At 34.4% G+C, this 17,760-nt stretch overlaps 1 protein-coding gene and 1 long non-coding RNA gene across 14 annotated transcripts in view; both read right to left on the bottom strand.

Annotated features, from left to right (window-relative positions):
• Positions 1-1,260: 1,260 nt before the first annotated feature.
• ZNF280D (zinc finger protein 280D) overlaps positions 1,261-17,760 on the bottom strand; it is a 50,847-nt gene continuing 34,347 nt past the window's right edge. For 6 of the 13 annotated variants that reach the window (XM_075764961.1, XM_075764965.1, XM_075764963.1 and 3 more), the window contains 3 exons: positions 10,846-10,891; positions 8,276-8,331; positions 1,261-3,089 (listed from right to left, as the gene is read on the bottom strand). In XM_075764961.1, the coding sequence (XP_075621076.1) occupies positions 2,456-3,089; positions 8,276-8,331; positions 10,846-10,891 (736 nt within the window). In that variant the 3' untranslated portion in view covers positions 1,261-2,455. Of the gene's footprint in view, positions 3,090-8,241; positions 8,332-10,845; positions 10,892-16,334; positions 16,433-17,760 lie in introns of those variants that run through there. The other 7 variants (XM_075764964.1, XM_075764967.1, XM_075764972.1 and 4 more) reach the window with 6 other exon arrangements.
• Positions 12,104-12,603, bottom strand: LOC142603567 (uncharacterized). The gene is made up of 2 exons (XR_012837510.1): positions 12,433-12,603; positions 12,104-12,362 (listed from the first exon to the last, which is right to left on the bottom strand). It is a non-coding gene; the product is annotated as an uncharacterized LOC142603567 (long non-coding RNA).

Below are 17,760 nucleotides of genomic sequence, written 5' to 3'. Positions count from 1 at the left end.
TTACCCCTTCCTTTGGAAAGGTTACTACATATTTGGGTGTTTAATACCTAACATTACCTTTTGTATAAGCATTCTCTGCATAGTTTGAAACAATGCTTTACATATTAAGTATGTGAGAATATATACATACTTCTGCCAAACACACGGATTTTTAAATCTGAGTTTTATTTTCCAGCTTTTCTCAACAGTATGTGGCCAAATTATTATTATTAAAATGGTAAATGTTTTAAAAATTTAATCGCATAATAAAAGACAAATGTGAGGAATTTACAAGCAAGTATCATACAACCAGTTGCAGCTGAACTTAAATCTTTTTTGAACACCACTTATCAGAGTGTTATTCAAAATATATCATTTGCATGGAAGATCATAAATCAGATTAAAAATACTATAGATTTCTCTGGGTTTAAATGCAGGTGCATTCAGGAACTCCTTCAGTAACATACATGTCAAGTTCCATAGCTGATTAAGTCCTTTAAACTGTCATCATTGTGATGCTGTATTTCATAATCTTCCACACGTACATGCATGAAGAAACCAGACTGGTTAACCATGCTTTAACAATTTCACTAAAATCTTTATAAAGATCAAAAGAATACTGCAACTTATTGCTCTCAGCTTTTTCCTATGTCTTGTTTTTGAAGTTCTTAAAGTGGCAGACCTTGAAGAGTTGTGACTATGTAAACTATTCCACTTCTCTTTTTAAAAGTCTTCTAAACCTGCATGGATGAAAAATTAAGATGCGATCCAAAATTTAAGTCGTATAACACTTTAAAGAGTTTGAAGCAATTTGAGATGTTGAGATTGATGTGGTTTATTTAGAGGCTCCAACAATAAGCACGATTGTACCTGAATTTTAATACTGTTGCTGATTAGACTCATTTAGCAGCTGAGCCCAGTTAACCTAGGAGGACAGCATAGACTTCAGTTGCATGCTGATAGACAAGAAAAATACATCTATATATAATCTGGAAAAGTTAGCACATCTTACCACAATTCACAGCTATAAAAATATGTTTATGCACAGGCACTTGTTAATTTAATTCTAAAAAAACCCCAACCCAACCCAAACAAAAAAAACAAACCCAAAACTAACCAAAAAACCCACCCCAAAACCCCACAACCAACCAAAACAAATCTTAAATTCACGATTTTAAAATGAAACAGTTTTGGGGAACTGTCACTAATTTTTTTTTAAAAATATGGGAAGACTATGCCCAAAGTTCCAAGCTGAGCATAAAATTATGGACAAAGACAAAATTTTGTTGCAAATATTTACTCAAAAAGTAATAATTTACAGCAGTACTTTAACAGCTGTTCAAAACATTTAACATTCATTAGAAACAAAACTGTAAGTCAAAAACACATTCTGAATGTTTCAAATGGAGCAATAAAGTCCTAAGAGCAAGCTACCATTAATCATATGCATTCCTACATCTAGCTGCTAACTAGAAGACAAAAAAACCAAACAAAAAAATCAAACTAAAACCAGCAGCCATCTTTCTGTACACAATTTGGACTACAAAAAGTCCTGAAATTGAATTGTACTATTCTACTTTATATGCCCTTGTGTCCTTTTTGCAACAGTTAGCCAGTAGCAGCTGCAAAATGGCAGAATGCATGCCAGTTGGTGTTTCCAGTCTGGGGTTTTCCTTCTTTTTGCTGAAAAGTTTTTACATTAAACCGTACTTTGGTGTGACTTACAGACCATTCCTATGGGTCTACGGCTAAGAATAATTAAAACAATGATAAAAGCCTAACAGCTACAGTACTTTCAGCAGTAAGTTCTACTTTATACAATTATGTTCGGTATTTCTGCACAGCCTGCACACTGAAAACCCCACAAATATATTTTTTTATTGTAATAATTCCACTTTCACTGAAAGTTTATTAAGGTAAGCTTACAGCCTGGCAGGATTACACCTGTACAGAGGTGCATAGATTCATATAATTCTGTTTACATGCTTTTACAGACAGGAATGTGACACCAAGTCCAAAGGGTTATGTTTACCCATATTATCAGCAGACCAATAACCATCATTACAAGTGTGCTCCATTTCAGCATCAGAAGTGAATTCATATTAAATTCCACTACTTAATGATATTCACACTGAAGGATTTAAAAAAATACTTTCTTGGCAAACTAATCATCTTATCCCAGGCTAGTTAACTATAAAAATTAGAATTTACTCCTCCTTTGAAATGTCAATCCAGTAAGATATAGCACATCCAAGAGACAGGAAGATATATTTGAATGTGTTACCTTTTGTAAATTTAGTTAATTCAGTTGTACATACACATACATGCTCTCTTCATACACAAAACTTCCCTTTAGTGTCTCTTTCCTTCCTCCTTCCTTTTATTTTTAATAATTAGCATCAATGAGCACACTCATCAGGAATGGTCCATGGTGTTCTTACCATTGTTTATAACAAACAATAAAATTAACATAATTTCAGCTTGCTTCATTTTCATCTGTCTTGTTTACAGTTGTTTCCATTCTGTTGGGACTGCTTTCTTTAGAAGTCTCATCTGTTTGTTCAGAGACTTGTCCAGCTTTCTTTGATGAAGGTGCAACATTACCTTTTTGAAGAATTTCAGTAGCTTCGTGCTCTAGTACCTCCGATGGAGTCAAAGGCTCTAAATGAATACTGCCTTGTTCACTGATGTCTGAACTAACAGATTCAGGTTCATCTCTTTTTCTCAAGAACTGCTCAAAACTAACATCTTCACCCAATGTTAGTTTTAAGTCCCTTGCGTTCATTGCTGAAAGTGTAGTTTCATCCAAGCTATGTATTTTAGTCTGCTCATTCAAGATAACATTATCTGAACTTTGGCAAGTTTTCAACTCACTTTCATCATGAATACATTTTTGTTTCTCATCTACTAATTGTTTGTTATTATCTGAATCACAACATGCTCCTTTCTCATGCACAGGATTCTTTGAGCTGTTGTCAGGGAGTTCCAAGCTAGGAACATTTTCTGTATTTGACAAAGAGTTTTCTTCATTCTTTTCAACTGATGCTACTTTTTTAGTTTGATTTCTACTGCATTCTTTTGTTTCATCTGAAGAGTCATGCTCTTGTTTGCTGAAAAAAAAGAAAACAAATTATTTGTATAACAAATGAAATAAAGCAACACATGGCTGTACTCTGCAAAGTGACACTCGAAGTGATATTGCAGATTTCCTTTTCGGTATTTCTCACAAATTTTCATAGCAAGATGGGCTGAATTCAATTAACAGCTGCATTTTTTTTACCTATTCACAAACTCAGCTTTGTATTTAGCAGTCACTTAGTGCTCTTTGGTTCTTGCATTTCATCTCCAGAAAGAAAGGTTAAATTGACCCTTTTGTGTGACACATGGAATTTTCCAAAATACAATGTTAAGTTCCTCTACCTGCACAGCCTCTTTGACACAGATACAACTACTTGGAAACTTTTGTTGAGAGGAAGAAAGAAGCCAGTTCGTATTGTCATTATACCATCAAACTGACTCTGCAACACTAATGAGAGTAAAGCAAGGAAAAAAGCTAACAGTTGGAAATCCAAATTAACTTAAATCTAAAATTCAGTTGAGCAACTACAAATTTGGATTCACTGAAAAAAGTGAATCTGTGAAACAGTGTTTTCAGTCACTTTTCAGAGTAAAACTGTATGTTTATGAAAAGGAAATATAGATAGATACTGAATTATGCAAGTAAAAATTAGGATCTTACTATATAATAAAATCTAAAACACAGCATATGAACTTTGTAGACAAACTGATTGTTTAAACCATGTATTATTTCAATAAAGCCACATGCATGCAGTGCTTTAGGGTGACCAGAAAAACAAAGAAACAAACCCCCAAAACCCTCAAACCCGCCTCCCCAAATGCTTAAAAGAAAGACTGAACTGTAATACTTCAAATGCTATCTATACCTACAAAAAAACAAAACAGCCTGGTCATATTGCTATATGCAATTTGCTCATATGTTCATTTTCTAACAGTCAAAATTCTAAATACTAGTTTCTAATATTTCTCTTCATTTGTTATGGGAACACCAGCTTCTGCCATCCTTTCAATGATGGAGCTCAATTTCTGCTGTAAAGATTTAAATTTGATAAAATTTTAATATATTTCTAACCCATTCAAATTTTTTTCAGAATGAATAGCTCAAGTTACCTAAAGTGATGATGACAGACAAAAGAAAGTGTGTGTGTGTGGGGGGGGGGAGGGCGGAGATGGAAGAACAACAGTTGGTCTGATTTCAGACATAAATTCTATATAGGAAGTGAAATTAGGAGCAAATAAGTCTCCCAAATTAACTTTTAGAATTGAAAACTTAAATTGAAAATAGTCTCTGAACAGTGACATGCAGACAGAAGATGAAAGATCTCATCACCAAATATCTTATTAATCAAAATGCATTTGTATTGTATTTCTTCAAATTGTTTTTTAAATGGTTTGAAAAAGTTTTTAGGTAAAATTACTTTTAACATTACTTAAGCAACAGACAGTTCTGCACTCTTAAAAGGAGTAAACTATTTCCTGCTACTATCTTTTTATGATATATTTTCAAGCTGAAAGTCTACACATGTTCTTCTACTGACCCAGGAATCTAAAGCAATTCACATCATTTGCCTGTATGCCAAATGATACTGGGTTTGACAGAAAATGGTTATTCCAGAAGAGGTGCTACATACTACTAACATTCAGAAGTCTATTTTCAAGTTTTACTTTCACTTAAATAAACTAATCCAAGAATATTCCATTTCCTATTTCAAATTTAAGTCAGAGGAGTATTTTGAGTAGGGATAAGACACTGCTCAGATATCCCTGAGTGTTGAAATCTTACCAGTCACTGAAGCAGTCATAAGAATCTTTTCATCCTGTTACAGTGGTTTTTCATTCATAAGGAATTAACTCAAGAGATTGGTTAACCTTTCTACCAAATTACAACTGATATTTGCTACTTGTGTCAAAGAGAAAGGGTTTTTTCTCTTCTCCGTTTATTGGACTATCTAAATCAGTAAATGACATTCTTGAATACACAAATTTTCTATCCAAGTTCTTCTCCTCTCTCTCAAACTTCTAGAAAAAGGGGGAAAAGGGGCAATATTTGAGGGAAAACTCAAGACTAAGTTTCAGCACAGAAGCCAACACTTAGAACCACCCATCAACTGTGGCTGATGTAACTGCTCTTGCCATAAACTATTCCTAATTACCTCCTTTATTCCAGAGAAACACTTAAGTTATACAGAGCTGTATAAATACTAGTAAATATTGAGAATTGTTTTCATATGAAAATCCAGCCAACTCTTTATGAAACAGTGTGTATACGTGACCCTTAGCTACTAATATTCAACAAGCAGCTTAAGGGTGAGATATAGTTGCAGAGTTAACAAGCACAGTATTACACTTTATGTGGGAAGTTTTGAACACATATATGCAAAAAAAAAAGTTTTAAAGTAAGGAATGACTAATGCCTCATTAACACACACAGAGCAGTGTTTCCACACGGGAAATCCCCAGTGGATTACATACACACATGAGATTCACACTGAGAAACTCTTCAATGCACAAATCTGCCCTCAACATTTAAAAGGAATCCATCACAATCTCCCTCACCTTCTAGTAACCAAAATCCTAGCTTCATCCAAACCCAGCCCCTCAGTCTCACTCATTTTTGGCAAAACACAGGAAAGGAAAGAGAGGAAGAAAAGAAAAAATAATATATATTCATTTCTTATACAGAAAAAAGCTCTTATCAGCATACCTTCCCATGAGTCTTTTATACCAATAAAAGAGTATAAAAATGAACAAGTTTTTGCACAACAATCACCATCACAAAAACAATTATCCACAGAGAACATTTACCTTTTAGATCACTAAGCACAACAGTAAGTTCACTTAGAAAAGTTATCCAATGAAATAATTTACCTCTGCTAAGAGCTACAAATGAATATGCAAAACTTAGCAATTGTGACACACTAAAATCCCGCAATAAAAAGAGAAGTCACATAGGATTTCAAGAAATCATCCTGTTAGTTGTTGAAAACAGAATAGCCTTCCATCCAGTATTAGGAATGAAATGTATTCTTACTAAGCTATGTGCCAACAATACTGGCTACGGTGTAAGAAAACAAAATATTCAGACATCAAAAAGACCAGAAAATGCGAGAATGATAGTAACTATTATATAAAAAGGAGGATTTCAGTGAACAATTAGAATGTAAAAATCCAGCTTTTGTTTAATGAAAACAAAGAATCCATTTTCTAAAACATGATACAAACCATGGCCAGACTATCAAATATGGGCTATACTAATGAACTAGTTGCCATATTGTCTATGTGAAATCAGGTTTTAGAGTAAGACTACTTTAAGGGAGTAGCGTAAGACAATTTTGAATCCAAAAGATGAGTCTATAAGGTGCAAACATACACCCACCCCAAGCTACAGAAGCCTAGAAATTAAAGGGACTTTTTTTCTTTTTCTCATTGTATAGGAAATATAAGATTTGGGTGCCTAGTGAGGCTGAGGGAAGCTAGGCTCTGAATAGTTGTTGTTTCAAAATCCTAGTAAAGTTTTTTTTCTGTTCTTTGCTATACATATTCACTTAACTTTAGAGTATTTTATTATTTTATATTTGTATTTTATATTAAGATTTCACAAATTATTCAGGGAAAATTTTTACAGCAAGAAAAAAAAATCACAACTTCAGAACAGAACTATGAACAAGTGACATTCACACATCTGCATACAGAGTAGTTGCAAAGTATGTGCAAATACACCTTCAGTCTGTGGAAAAGTATTTCCAGGTAATAAAACTTGTATTACACAGCTACATTTACATTAACAGTTTGGTATAAAACACCACCATGGTTTTGAGGCACATCCCTTGATTGTTCCAAAATACAAACTGGTTTGGTTTACAGAGCAGTCCTGGGGTATGCAAACTAGATTTCTTTTTTGAAGAAAGTGAACTGGAAGCTGTGATCCACAAGTACACCTAACAGAGCTGGATCCTCAGGAGTCCGAACCAACAACAGATGTTCCACACAGCTCTGAATATGTGCACAGTACAGGTATTCTGTCCAAGGAACACAAGTCTGATCTAAAGTAACACCTCTGAACCACAGTGCAGTGAAGATGTACGATTCTCAGAATCAAGTGCTTTCATCTAATGCACTAATTACTTACTAATATCAACATTACTACCTTGGCTTAATAACAATCAATGGTGCTGGAACTACAATGTTCCAGATGTCTGCCTTAAAGCCCATAAAGTAGTATCAAAGTTTTAACAGAAAACACAGAACATATTTACATATAAAAATTATTTTTGTCTACTTAAACACAAGGATAGGAGCAAGTAGTACATCATATACAATTAGAATTACAGTAACTGTTTACTAATCTGTAGCTTAAAGACAGAGTTAGCTTCTAATACCTGAATCATTTAGTCTCAATTCTTAAGCAAGTATTTTAAGTGAAAGTAAAATTTCAAATTATTTGTCCCACACTGCACATAACTAGAGAGATAAAGCAGAACCTTTTCCAAGAAAAAGTAACCTACAGAGAGACTTTTTTTTTTAAAGGCAGTATAAATAAGCTTTTAAAGGTTAAATTAGCACCAACAATTGTGAAAGATTACTAACTTAAAAGACATTTCAGGCTGCAGGATCTGGAGTAATAATTTAGATTAGTTATATGAAGTATAAGTCTGCCCACAATACATGCCAAAAGAAGTTTATAAGATTTCAATTAATGCCCTAGACTGACATTAAAAATGCCACAATTTTACATCTCTAAGTGTAGAGCTATAATTGTTAGTTACTGAATTTCACACTTAGCTTGCTCTGCTAAGAATTTGACTGAGTATGCTTTCTACAAATTAGGTTTTTTTAAACACCTAAATGAATACCCAAGAATTAACATTTTATATTGTATTTTAAAATCATTTCCCCAATTGCCCCAGTAATACTGTTACCTTATATGCAATATTATTTAAAAAATGCTTCTTTTAACATTCTATATAGTTTATTTAATGTCTTGTGAATCTTGACTAATTTGCAGTTTAAGCATTACTAAGAATGCATTTTGACACTTGGAACCTATATTCTAAATATCTTGTTGAGTAAGTACATTAAAATCGCCAAAGTTTTCTATCATAAAAATACATATTATGAAAATACTAATTAAATACTTTTGCCCAATTACCTGAGAAGTAACACAGCATGTGTTATTTTATGTACCTGATTTCAAGATGCAGCTGATCATTGTATTTACCTTTCAAAAGCTGGTGTTTCTGTTTTTCCTTCAGACAAACTAGGTCTTGAAATTTTCTGTAATAATTAATGATAATGCTTTTGTTTTTCATTCATGAGCAACTGATTACAATATTAAGTTGCAGAAATAATTTCACACTGACATTCTCATAAATCTGCTACGTAGAAGACAGTGAGCATGGATCTCAGTACAGATGTTTGCAAATAGTCTTCCAAGTTTAACAAAAAACCCCACAGAAACAAAGCAAAACTTTGAAGCAACTCTTGTAGCCTTTTTCATATCCATAGTTTGCATCCTATTCATTATATCCAGGTATAATTGAAATTAAGTCTGGACAGCTTTTTATTTGGAGGGGAAAAATAATCTGAACTAAACTTGTGTTTTGGTAGCAAAAAAAAGCAAAGGAAAAGACAGACAGACAAAGTTGAGGCAAGTATATTTAAGCATTACACAGTGTTTCAGCCCTACAGATTCTTAATAAATGCTTGTCACAGAAGAAACTTTTGAGTCTCTATTAAAAAACTTAACCAATGAAATAACTTTTTAATTCTAAACAACACAAAGGCAATTTCCTCCCCATTTTTAGAACAGCAGAAAAGAAGTGACTGAAAACCATCATGCCAGTCTTCTAAAAGCATCCCCTATGCTACAGGGCATCTTACTGATATAATCCTATTCTCATTTAGGAAACTGAAAGGGCCTAAATGACAAAATCAAGAAATTAAACTTTTTTCTGTCTGAATACAACTATAAGTTAATTTTGATTTTAAAATAGAAAAGGTCACTGTATGTAAGATGAACACTTTAAATGATTATTTGTATCACAACATCTTAAGTATATAAAACTGTGTAAACATGTTAAATACTTTTAGCATAGTATTTTTTTTGCCCACAGAGATGTTGTATTTTGCTTCAATGAGGCCAAATTATGCAGCAAATATTTTAAAATTGTATGGTAAAATTAAGCTTACTCTATCTTCCATACCCTTTGCTCTACTTCTATCATACTTTGTTGTATTTCTGTCGTACAAAACCCATACACGTGACCCATGCTAAGAAACAATTTCCGACTTAAAATTACTGCGCTCTACTTTCTACTACAGAACCTTCTTCCCTATGCACCATCTTCCTCTGCCCTGGCTGACCACATTCCCCTTTGGGAACTACCAAGAAAGGAAGATTTCCTGACTCATCTGAGTTTTAAATGCTGTTTTTGAACAACCCGATTCATCAACTTATATTTTTGGTTCTTCAGCACCCTACGGGTCTGTCCTTTGACCTCCTGCTGTGTATTTCAACCAAGACCCCAAATGTCAAGCAGCTGGCTGCAGCAAAATAACAGGCATTCCATGGCACCTTAGAAAAAACAACTAGAGGTTCCACATGGCCCAGACCACACTGAACAGCAGCTCACTGTTCTGAAAGTCTTGGTTCAGATGTCCTGCAAGCTCAGACAGCTATCAATGTAGTCTATTCTGTCTGTATTCTCCATCTTTTCCAACCACGAGGACTATGGTGTGCGGGTTGTTTTTTGTTTTTGTTTTGTTTGGGGTGGATGTTGCATTTTTTTCTTTATTTTTAAATGAAAGCCAATATTATGGAACACAATTTTGTGGAGGAAAAAAAAAGCAAATTCAACACCTTCTGTAATGCCAAAACACAATATGGGATGAAAAAAAAAAAGTTAAAAACTAAGAAAACACACCTGAAGCGGTAATGGAGTCTATGGAAAGAAAACATGTTACTGTGTACGTTGAGAATCTTGCTTAATGCTGCTGAATGAACAGTCTTCTCATATTTCTACAAAATCTTTGCTTTTGTTAAAAAACCCTCATCAACCCCTTTGCATTTTAGAAAGCAGGCAAGCAGCGTTACAAAAAAAAATAATCTTTACTACATCTGAGGACTTCTCCCACTCTCTTACCAGCTGGTATTTCTGTAACAGACTGCCCTTTTTGACAGGCAACAGAAAGATGACTTCTTACAGAAGAAAATTTTGTAAAGTCAGAACCCAAAGATTATATTCTTGAAAAAAGTTAATATGTACTTTGAGATCATTTAGCTTCCTGGTAGGCAGAAAACAGGGGAAAGTTTGTACACACACCTAGAAAAAACACAAACATCTCAGGCCTGAAGAAGCACTTTGAGAGATTTTCCTCTTTAAAGAAGTACAAATAAAAAAAAACCACCCTGAAAGAGTTACAGTTTAGAGTCAATATTTACCCAGATGTCAGGTTATATTTCAGATCAATTTCCAAGTTCCCTGAAGATGAAGATACATAAGGCAACTAAACTGTTCCTTCACTGGAGCCTGGCATACAAATGAACCAGAACGGACTGACTGCAAACTGGAAATCTTTGGGTGTGGCAGACATAGTAAAGATATCCCTCCAACACTGCCATATCTTTTTGTAGTAAAACACAGGAAGCTAGATTTTTGCAGTATGCATATCTTCTGATCACCATGACCCTATAGTATATGTGTAATTAAAAATAATTATCTTGAATCTTCAAACTAGTTGTGAAGTTCAGATACTGTTAGATCATGTGGAGAAAAGAAAAGACATTACCTCCAACTTAGCTTCTCTCTCTCTAATGGAGATTTCAGTCTTTAACCTAGTGGATAATGAATTAAGATTCAATTTTAAAATACTATATGGTTAAAGTAGAGATAAGGATGAAGATACTCATAATAAGAAAGCAACTTGGTAACCTGAAATCAATTTTTTAAGTTGATACTTATTCCGGCCTTAAACATACTTCAGAGTTCCAGAAGAGCATTTCAGAATTTAAAATGGTTTATATGGTATACAGAAATTATAAGATAAACTTGTTTCATGTAATTTGTTACATTTATCTTGCCTCATGAAAAGCAGGAAGCAACAGTCTTAAGATGGTTAGCAATTCTACATGAGAAATAATCTCCTCACCATAAAGGCCTTTTTAAACCATGACTGAAGTATTTAAGATCTGAAATGCTAAATTAAGTGCATAATGCTACATTATGACCCAACAAAAACATTCTGCAAAACAAGCTCAGTTTTCTTTTAATTGTCTACCATAATCCAAACAGCCACAACACAGCCATAATTTACTTTAGAGCAACTGTGTATCATTGCAGCTGACCTCCAACTACTATTTAAAGGACTCAGTTCCCTCAAAATGCCTTCACAGGCACAGTCTATTCATTAGATGAGCTGTAAATTATTTACATTTATTGACTTTTAAAACCACATTAATTAAACAGCTTATCACAACATCACTAAAATTGATTTTTTGTGTTTACATTAGAAAATGCTATCGCAGAGACAGCAAGAAGTACGTCTCCTACAAAATCTTAAGTCACCAGTTCTAATATAAAATTTAACCTTTCAAAGGTTTCCTGTAAAAAGGGGAAACAGAACAAACCACTTAAAATTGCTTATGCTTGTATCTTCCTTGTTGATGCTGCATTAAAGGCAAATTTAATCTGCTGAAGTATGCTGTTGCCTCTGTTGTATTTAAATAATGTTATTAATCATAAATTAAATGATTCACAACCTCAGCGAGTCTTAATGACTATCTACAAGGTACACAATACTTGACAGAAGAAACAGCTTTACCAACTTAAAATTTATTTAAAATGTGTACTAATATTAGATTGATATCTACCACATGTATATTTCCAAATTTAATCCAAGAAAGCAGTGCTAAACCCAGACTTCTTTTAAAAGAATTTTAGCACATACTTTCAGCACACCATAAACACTTTCTAACGCTGATGTTCTAGCAGATAACCAACAACTTGGACCGTAGTATATACAACCATTTAGAACTATCTATTACATCTTAATTTGCAATAAAAGATGGCAAAAATAACTACAAAAAGGATTGTTTTAAAATAATATTGCTATGATAGCACTGAAACAATGCTCATCTAATTAACAGTAAGAAAAATGATCAGGGTAAATCAAATGACAATACATTTTTGGGGTCAGACTTTAAATACTCTCAAGTATTTAATCATGAGCTAGCAATGCTAGTAAAAGATGATGCAACACCAAATATTTAGCTTAGCTTCACTGCTTTAATGATTTCTATGCAAGAACTTAAATACGTTGGAAACAGTAATTTGTCTAAAAACAGTCACTCTTGAAAGAGCAGAACAATTTAGACACAAAGAAATCAGATATTGTATATCCAAAGGCAAAACATACTGTTGCTCTTGTCTGAGTAAATCTAAGTTTTGCCATCAAATAGGTATGAATTGGATCCAATATCTGTAGATCATTTTAAATACATTACAAACATTATTTTACATGCTCAAATTCCAATAGATTTCCGTGGTCATGTTTATAGCTTATAAAACAGAACCAAGATGGCTACTTATGCTGTTCTGGAAGTAAACAGAGTTTATAACATTGTGATAACCACATCTTTGTTGATATGGCTTACCTTGGATTCCTGACATATATTCTCAATCTATATTTTGTTTAGTAATATGTTTTAGAAAGTAGTTCCTTCTAATTTATAATTAAAACAAGTTTCATTAATGGATACTAAACCATAGAAAACTATCACCTTGTGATGTTCCCAACACTTTAATGATATAAGAAGTCTTAAATCTCATAGCTCTCAAACAGCAACAAAGGCTAGGTGCTTTCTTATATCTGTGGACCTACAGTGCTTCTGGAAAGAACATTATGAAAACAAAACAAAAAATCATGACCATCTCTGGTAAGTACAGCCTGCTGATCCACTATTTTGAAATCTCTCTGTAACTCTTCAAAGATTCTTTATTCTATGTAAAAATAAAATTCTACTTAAGAAAATGAAAAAATGCTCCTTAATTGTCAATCCCTTAAAAAAAAAAATGCCCCCAAAACGTAGCAGCAGAGCACAATTTCAGCTTGAAATACTCAAAAGAATAGATTGGCCATAAACCCCTAGAAACTCAGAATAAAAGCAAGCTAAGAAAGAACATTAATTTAGACACCTTAAAGTCTAAATTCAGGTTGATATGAAACTTTATTTGATACATGAGGAATCACCTAGGACTAATAGAAGACATACTGAGTCAGTGGAACAAGTAGACTCTAAAATGCACAGTCCAAGCACAGATAAGAGTATTCTCATTTCTGAAATTCAGTACTCATTGCTTCCCCTGCTCTCACAAAGTAATGTTATTTGCACACACTCAAGAGAGCTCAAATCCTGAGCAACTGTCTTACCAGCCATCTGTCATGTTTACTTGCAACCAAAGAGTGGCACTCTCAGCTTCTTTGGGTAAGCAGTACTGAAACTCAGCTGGAATCTTTTGCCAAACATCCCTTTTTTTGTCCACTCCTAACCAAAAGTAACCTTTTCTAGGATGACTGTAGCTTCAAGAATTTCTAGAAAACAACTTTATGTTAAGTGGCTCAAGATGCCTTCCAGCCAGTCAACTGAACCATACCCAGCATTATAAATATAAATCTATTTTACAACCAAAAGAATGGAAGGGTTGGTTTTGTGGTTTTTGTTTTTTTAAAAGAACTCCAACTTTTAGCAGAAATTCCCCATTTTGAAAGATGTTACTCTAAGTAGAGCTGGTGATTCATAAAGCACAATTCTCCCCCATATATCTGATTGTATGATTTACTGGGAAGGTACATGTAAATGCGTAGTTAGAGAGAAGAAAAAGTTGCTTCTATGCTATGGTGTTTTACACTGTTAATGACTGAATAGGATAGGAAAGACTATGACATTGTTGTTACTTGACACTGTCTCCAGTTTCTCACCTGTAAAATGGGGTTAGCAATGAAGATGACTACATAATAACTTACGAGTATTATAATGTGTAGCAAAGTGTTATTACACCTGAAACTGCACAGTTACAAACATTTAACAGAATAACAGAAACATTTACTTTCTTGTCAGAAAAACTTTCATAACAAAGGTAATATGGAATTTGCTAATCAAACGGAGTTGCCCTGCAACTACATGTCTTTTAAGAACCCGTAATACAGTGACACTCAACATCCTAAAAATAACAAAAAAGAGACAGGTTAAGGTACATACAAATGAAATCTCAATTCTTTGACCATAAACTGAACTGGTTATACTATGCATATTCATGCTCAGTCCTTGCAGATGTGGTCCAATATGTTGCATTATTCATGTAACTTTGTAGTTGTTGGGACCATCGCAGATATTTAATCATGAGTCAGGCAGGTTTACTTGCATGGTTTAGTACTGGTTTTATGTTATGAGTTTTCCACGTGAGTAACTTTTCTGAGATCCTCACACAAATGGAAAACAGGATGTCATATTGCCAATTGTTTTTACATGAACTATTTACACAATGTTGGAAAATCTGTAGGTAGCTTACAAATAGTTTAACTGCAAGTCTGAAACTTAAAAAAATTCTGTAGCAAAGCTGTAAAAGAATCAAATGATAATATTCCAAATGAGCATTCAAAAGAGGCATAATCCACATAATGTCAAATCAAGGTGTCAATCTAGTGCAGCTTCCGGGAATTTGTTAGAGAACGTTTCTGAAAGCCATGGAAATCTGTAATCATATTCCAGTTTTGTTGTTGCTGGAAACCTGAATGAAAGTGAAATATCACAGATTCAACTTCCTCTGAAATGCAACAGCATGTTCACAATGAAAACACAAACCCACTATGCTTTTTTTGAATGCTGCTGTGTCAAAACAGAAAAGTCCTGCAAGAAAAACCTGTAGTGGGTAACTGATGCTTGAAGTTGAACAGCATTCAAGATGGAACATAGCTTCTGTCAGAAGAAAAAAAAGTAGCAAAAGGAACGAGACTTTAGAATACTGAGTAAGCGTGCAGATGCTCAATCACAAAATATGCGTAAGAGACAATGGATGACAGGATCCTTGCTATTATTAGCAATACCACAGCGGCTGCAGAAGCTCACTATCACCAACACTGTTACTGTTTGAATACTAGAAGTGAAGAGGACAAAAACACCAGTAAAAAATGATTAATCTCAGAGATTTTGATTATGCAGAAAAAGGAAGTGCTGCAAATCAAGGACAGCTTGTATTCATCAAAAATAATCTCTTATAACTTGGAGGTTATAACAGTGACTGATCTCAGAATAAGATTAGCTCTATCTATTAGGTTGCTTGGAAGCTAGTAAATGAGAGATTCAACCAAGACACAGCCACTGTAAGCAGGAGGTTGAGTTTGGAGGAATACTAGACGTTCATCATGACAAAAGGAAAGCTCATCATATATCCAGACAACCTGTTGATGGATAAACTTGCCATAGATAATCTAGAACTGAAGATGAAATCAGAAGCAGTGAAATCAAAAGCAGCAGATGTCTCAGCAGCTTGAGCAGAGCATCCTTGAAGATGAGAGATGATACCAAAAGAACAAGGTGTGAATGAACTGTGGCTGCTCCACCCTCAGAATCAAGGCTCAATAAATATATCTGCTTCTATCACATGCTTTCCTCCTACAGTATTTAGGAGCAAAAAGAACCTTAGCTACCAGAGCAAAGCAGCTAATAAACTCCTTTGGCCAAGATTCATTTTACGCAGTTACATATGACAGAAGTCATTCAAAGCTATTTTGCCACTATATACTGTAAAGTCATTGGCAGACAAAAATGCAACTTACTTGAATAGTAAATAGATTGGGACTTGTATGTTTTAGTGAACACCCAAAGAGAATGACAAAGCCCTTTAGTTTCAGAAGCTAGGATCAAGTTCAGAAAAAAATGGGCTTTGATGTCAACACAGACACATCATAATTTACACTTGCTTGGGATGATATCAATAGACTTGAGCAGCAAAGAAACACTGCAAATGAGCAGCAAAGAAACACTGCATTGCATAAGTGAAACTCCTGATAGGCCTCTTTTCGAAGGAGTATAGCCCCCAAAAAGCTGCAAGTCAATGCTGCAAAGCAGAGAACATTATCACAGAAGGGCCTTTGCCAGACTACAATATTGGGAGAAAAGACCAGACCTGCTGCCTAAAAGATGCAAGAAGAGAATACCACAGCTTCAATGCATGAAGAAAAAGGAAAAGGTCTGGTCAGATGCTTGTTCACTTACATACCAAAATACTCCCAAGCTGGACTGGGTTCAATTTTCTGGTCCACAATGATGTATCAGTGAGCCAAGGCAGTATAGGATACCTGCTCACTTTCAACTCCCCTGCAACAAAAATGTCTGCTGTCAGTTCATTTAAAAATACGTTAATTGTTGCGCAAAGCAGAGAGTCGAGCATTAGAAGAGTACTGGCATAGTTATTAAGCCTTATTCCGTCAGCACAAGGTGGATCACTAAGCAAACAAGGCAACTTTATGTAGAGCAACAATTTAAAAAGCAATTCCTGCTGGAACATCTCTAGCTAGGTTATCTGTATTACTAATGGCAGGATTCTGGTCTGAAGACAGTCTCATCAACACTACACAGAGCTCACAGAACATGTCTGGTCATTAGCAATAATGATGAGTTTTATAACACATACAGTCTGATATATAATAAAAGATACCAAAAGATACCATCGGAGAGATGCAAGAGAAGATCCAAAAGCATTCAAGATTGTAACTATTTGTCATTGTTTCTGACGATGAAGTGATTCTGAAGAGCCCCATAAACAAGTCATACCTCATTGAATTATAGGTCAAAGAATGGGAAGAAATATTCACAGATCATTGAGAAACTACACAGAGAAAGTTATGAATATTGTCTGCAAGTTCCTCTTCTTCCAAAGCAAACCACAGAGTACCATGAAGAACCATCCCGCAAAAAGATGAACATTTTTGTGTGTACTCTGTACTGCAAACGAATTTAAAAAAAATCTGCTACACAGGTGTGTATACTCATGCTCTTAGGTTTAGCAATGGTATATTCTTGTCCAAAGTATCAGAGAATCAGTATTCGGAACAGGACAAGATTTACTGAAATTGATGAAGTCTATGAGCATGAACAGTTTCAAAAAGCACCATCACAGATTCTATCACCTCATGTAGTACCAGTAACTAATCTTATGCCAAATCAGAGCTCTCAAAAATAATGGCTATCTGCATCTGTCCTAATCTAACAGCTTGCAGAAACAAACCTGCACATACTCTTTTCAGTGCTCACCCATCTGTTTTTAAGTAATACATACTTTGAATATCCAACATTCCTAAGTATTTTCTTAAGACATCTCTGTAATATATTCAAGACAACAAGATTCTTGTGCAGTACTGACAACAGTCTGCCACAACTGTACCTCTTTCCCCACCGTTCAATACATCTATAACCTTTCCTTACATATAGTTCAGCAAGTATTAATTCCCAACACCTAATGCCAGCTCCAGCTAGAAAAGTTAAGGTTTCCACAGGTATCACAGCCCAACACTTTATTTTTCTATTGTGTGAGTTTCACTGAAATCTAAACTGCTAAAGGACACAAGCCACCCTGGATTAATGAAGGGAATATAGCTCAATCTCCTATACAACTCTTTCTAGTGTTTTGTCCAATTTCAATATTT

Source organism: Balearica regulorum, chromosome 12 (assembly GCF_011004875.1).
Source record: "Balearica regulorum gibbericeps isolate bBalReg1 chromosome 12, bBalReg1.pri, whole genome shotgun sequence".
NCBI lineage: Eukaryota > Metazoa > Chordata > Aves > Gruiformes > Gruidae > Balearica > Balearica regulorum.
The sequence above is the reverse complement of the archived record's forward strand: the minus strand, read 5'-3'. Positions and strand labels throughout refer to the sequence as shown.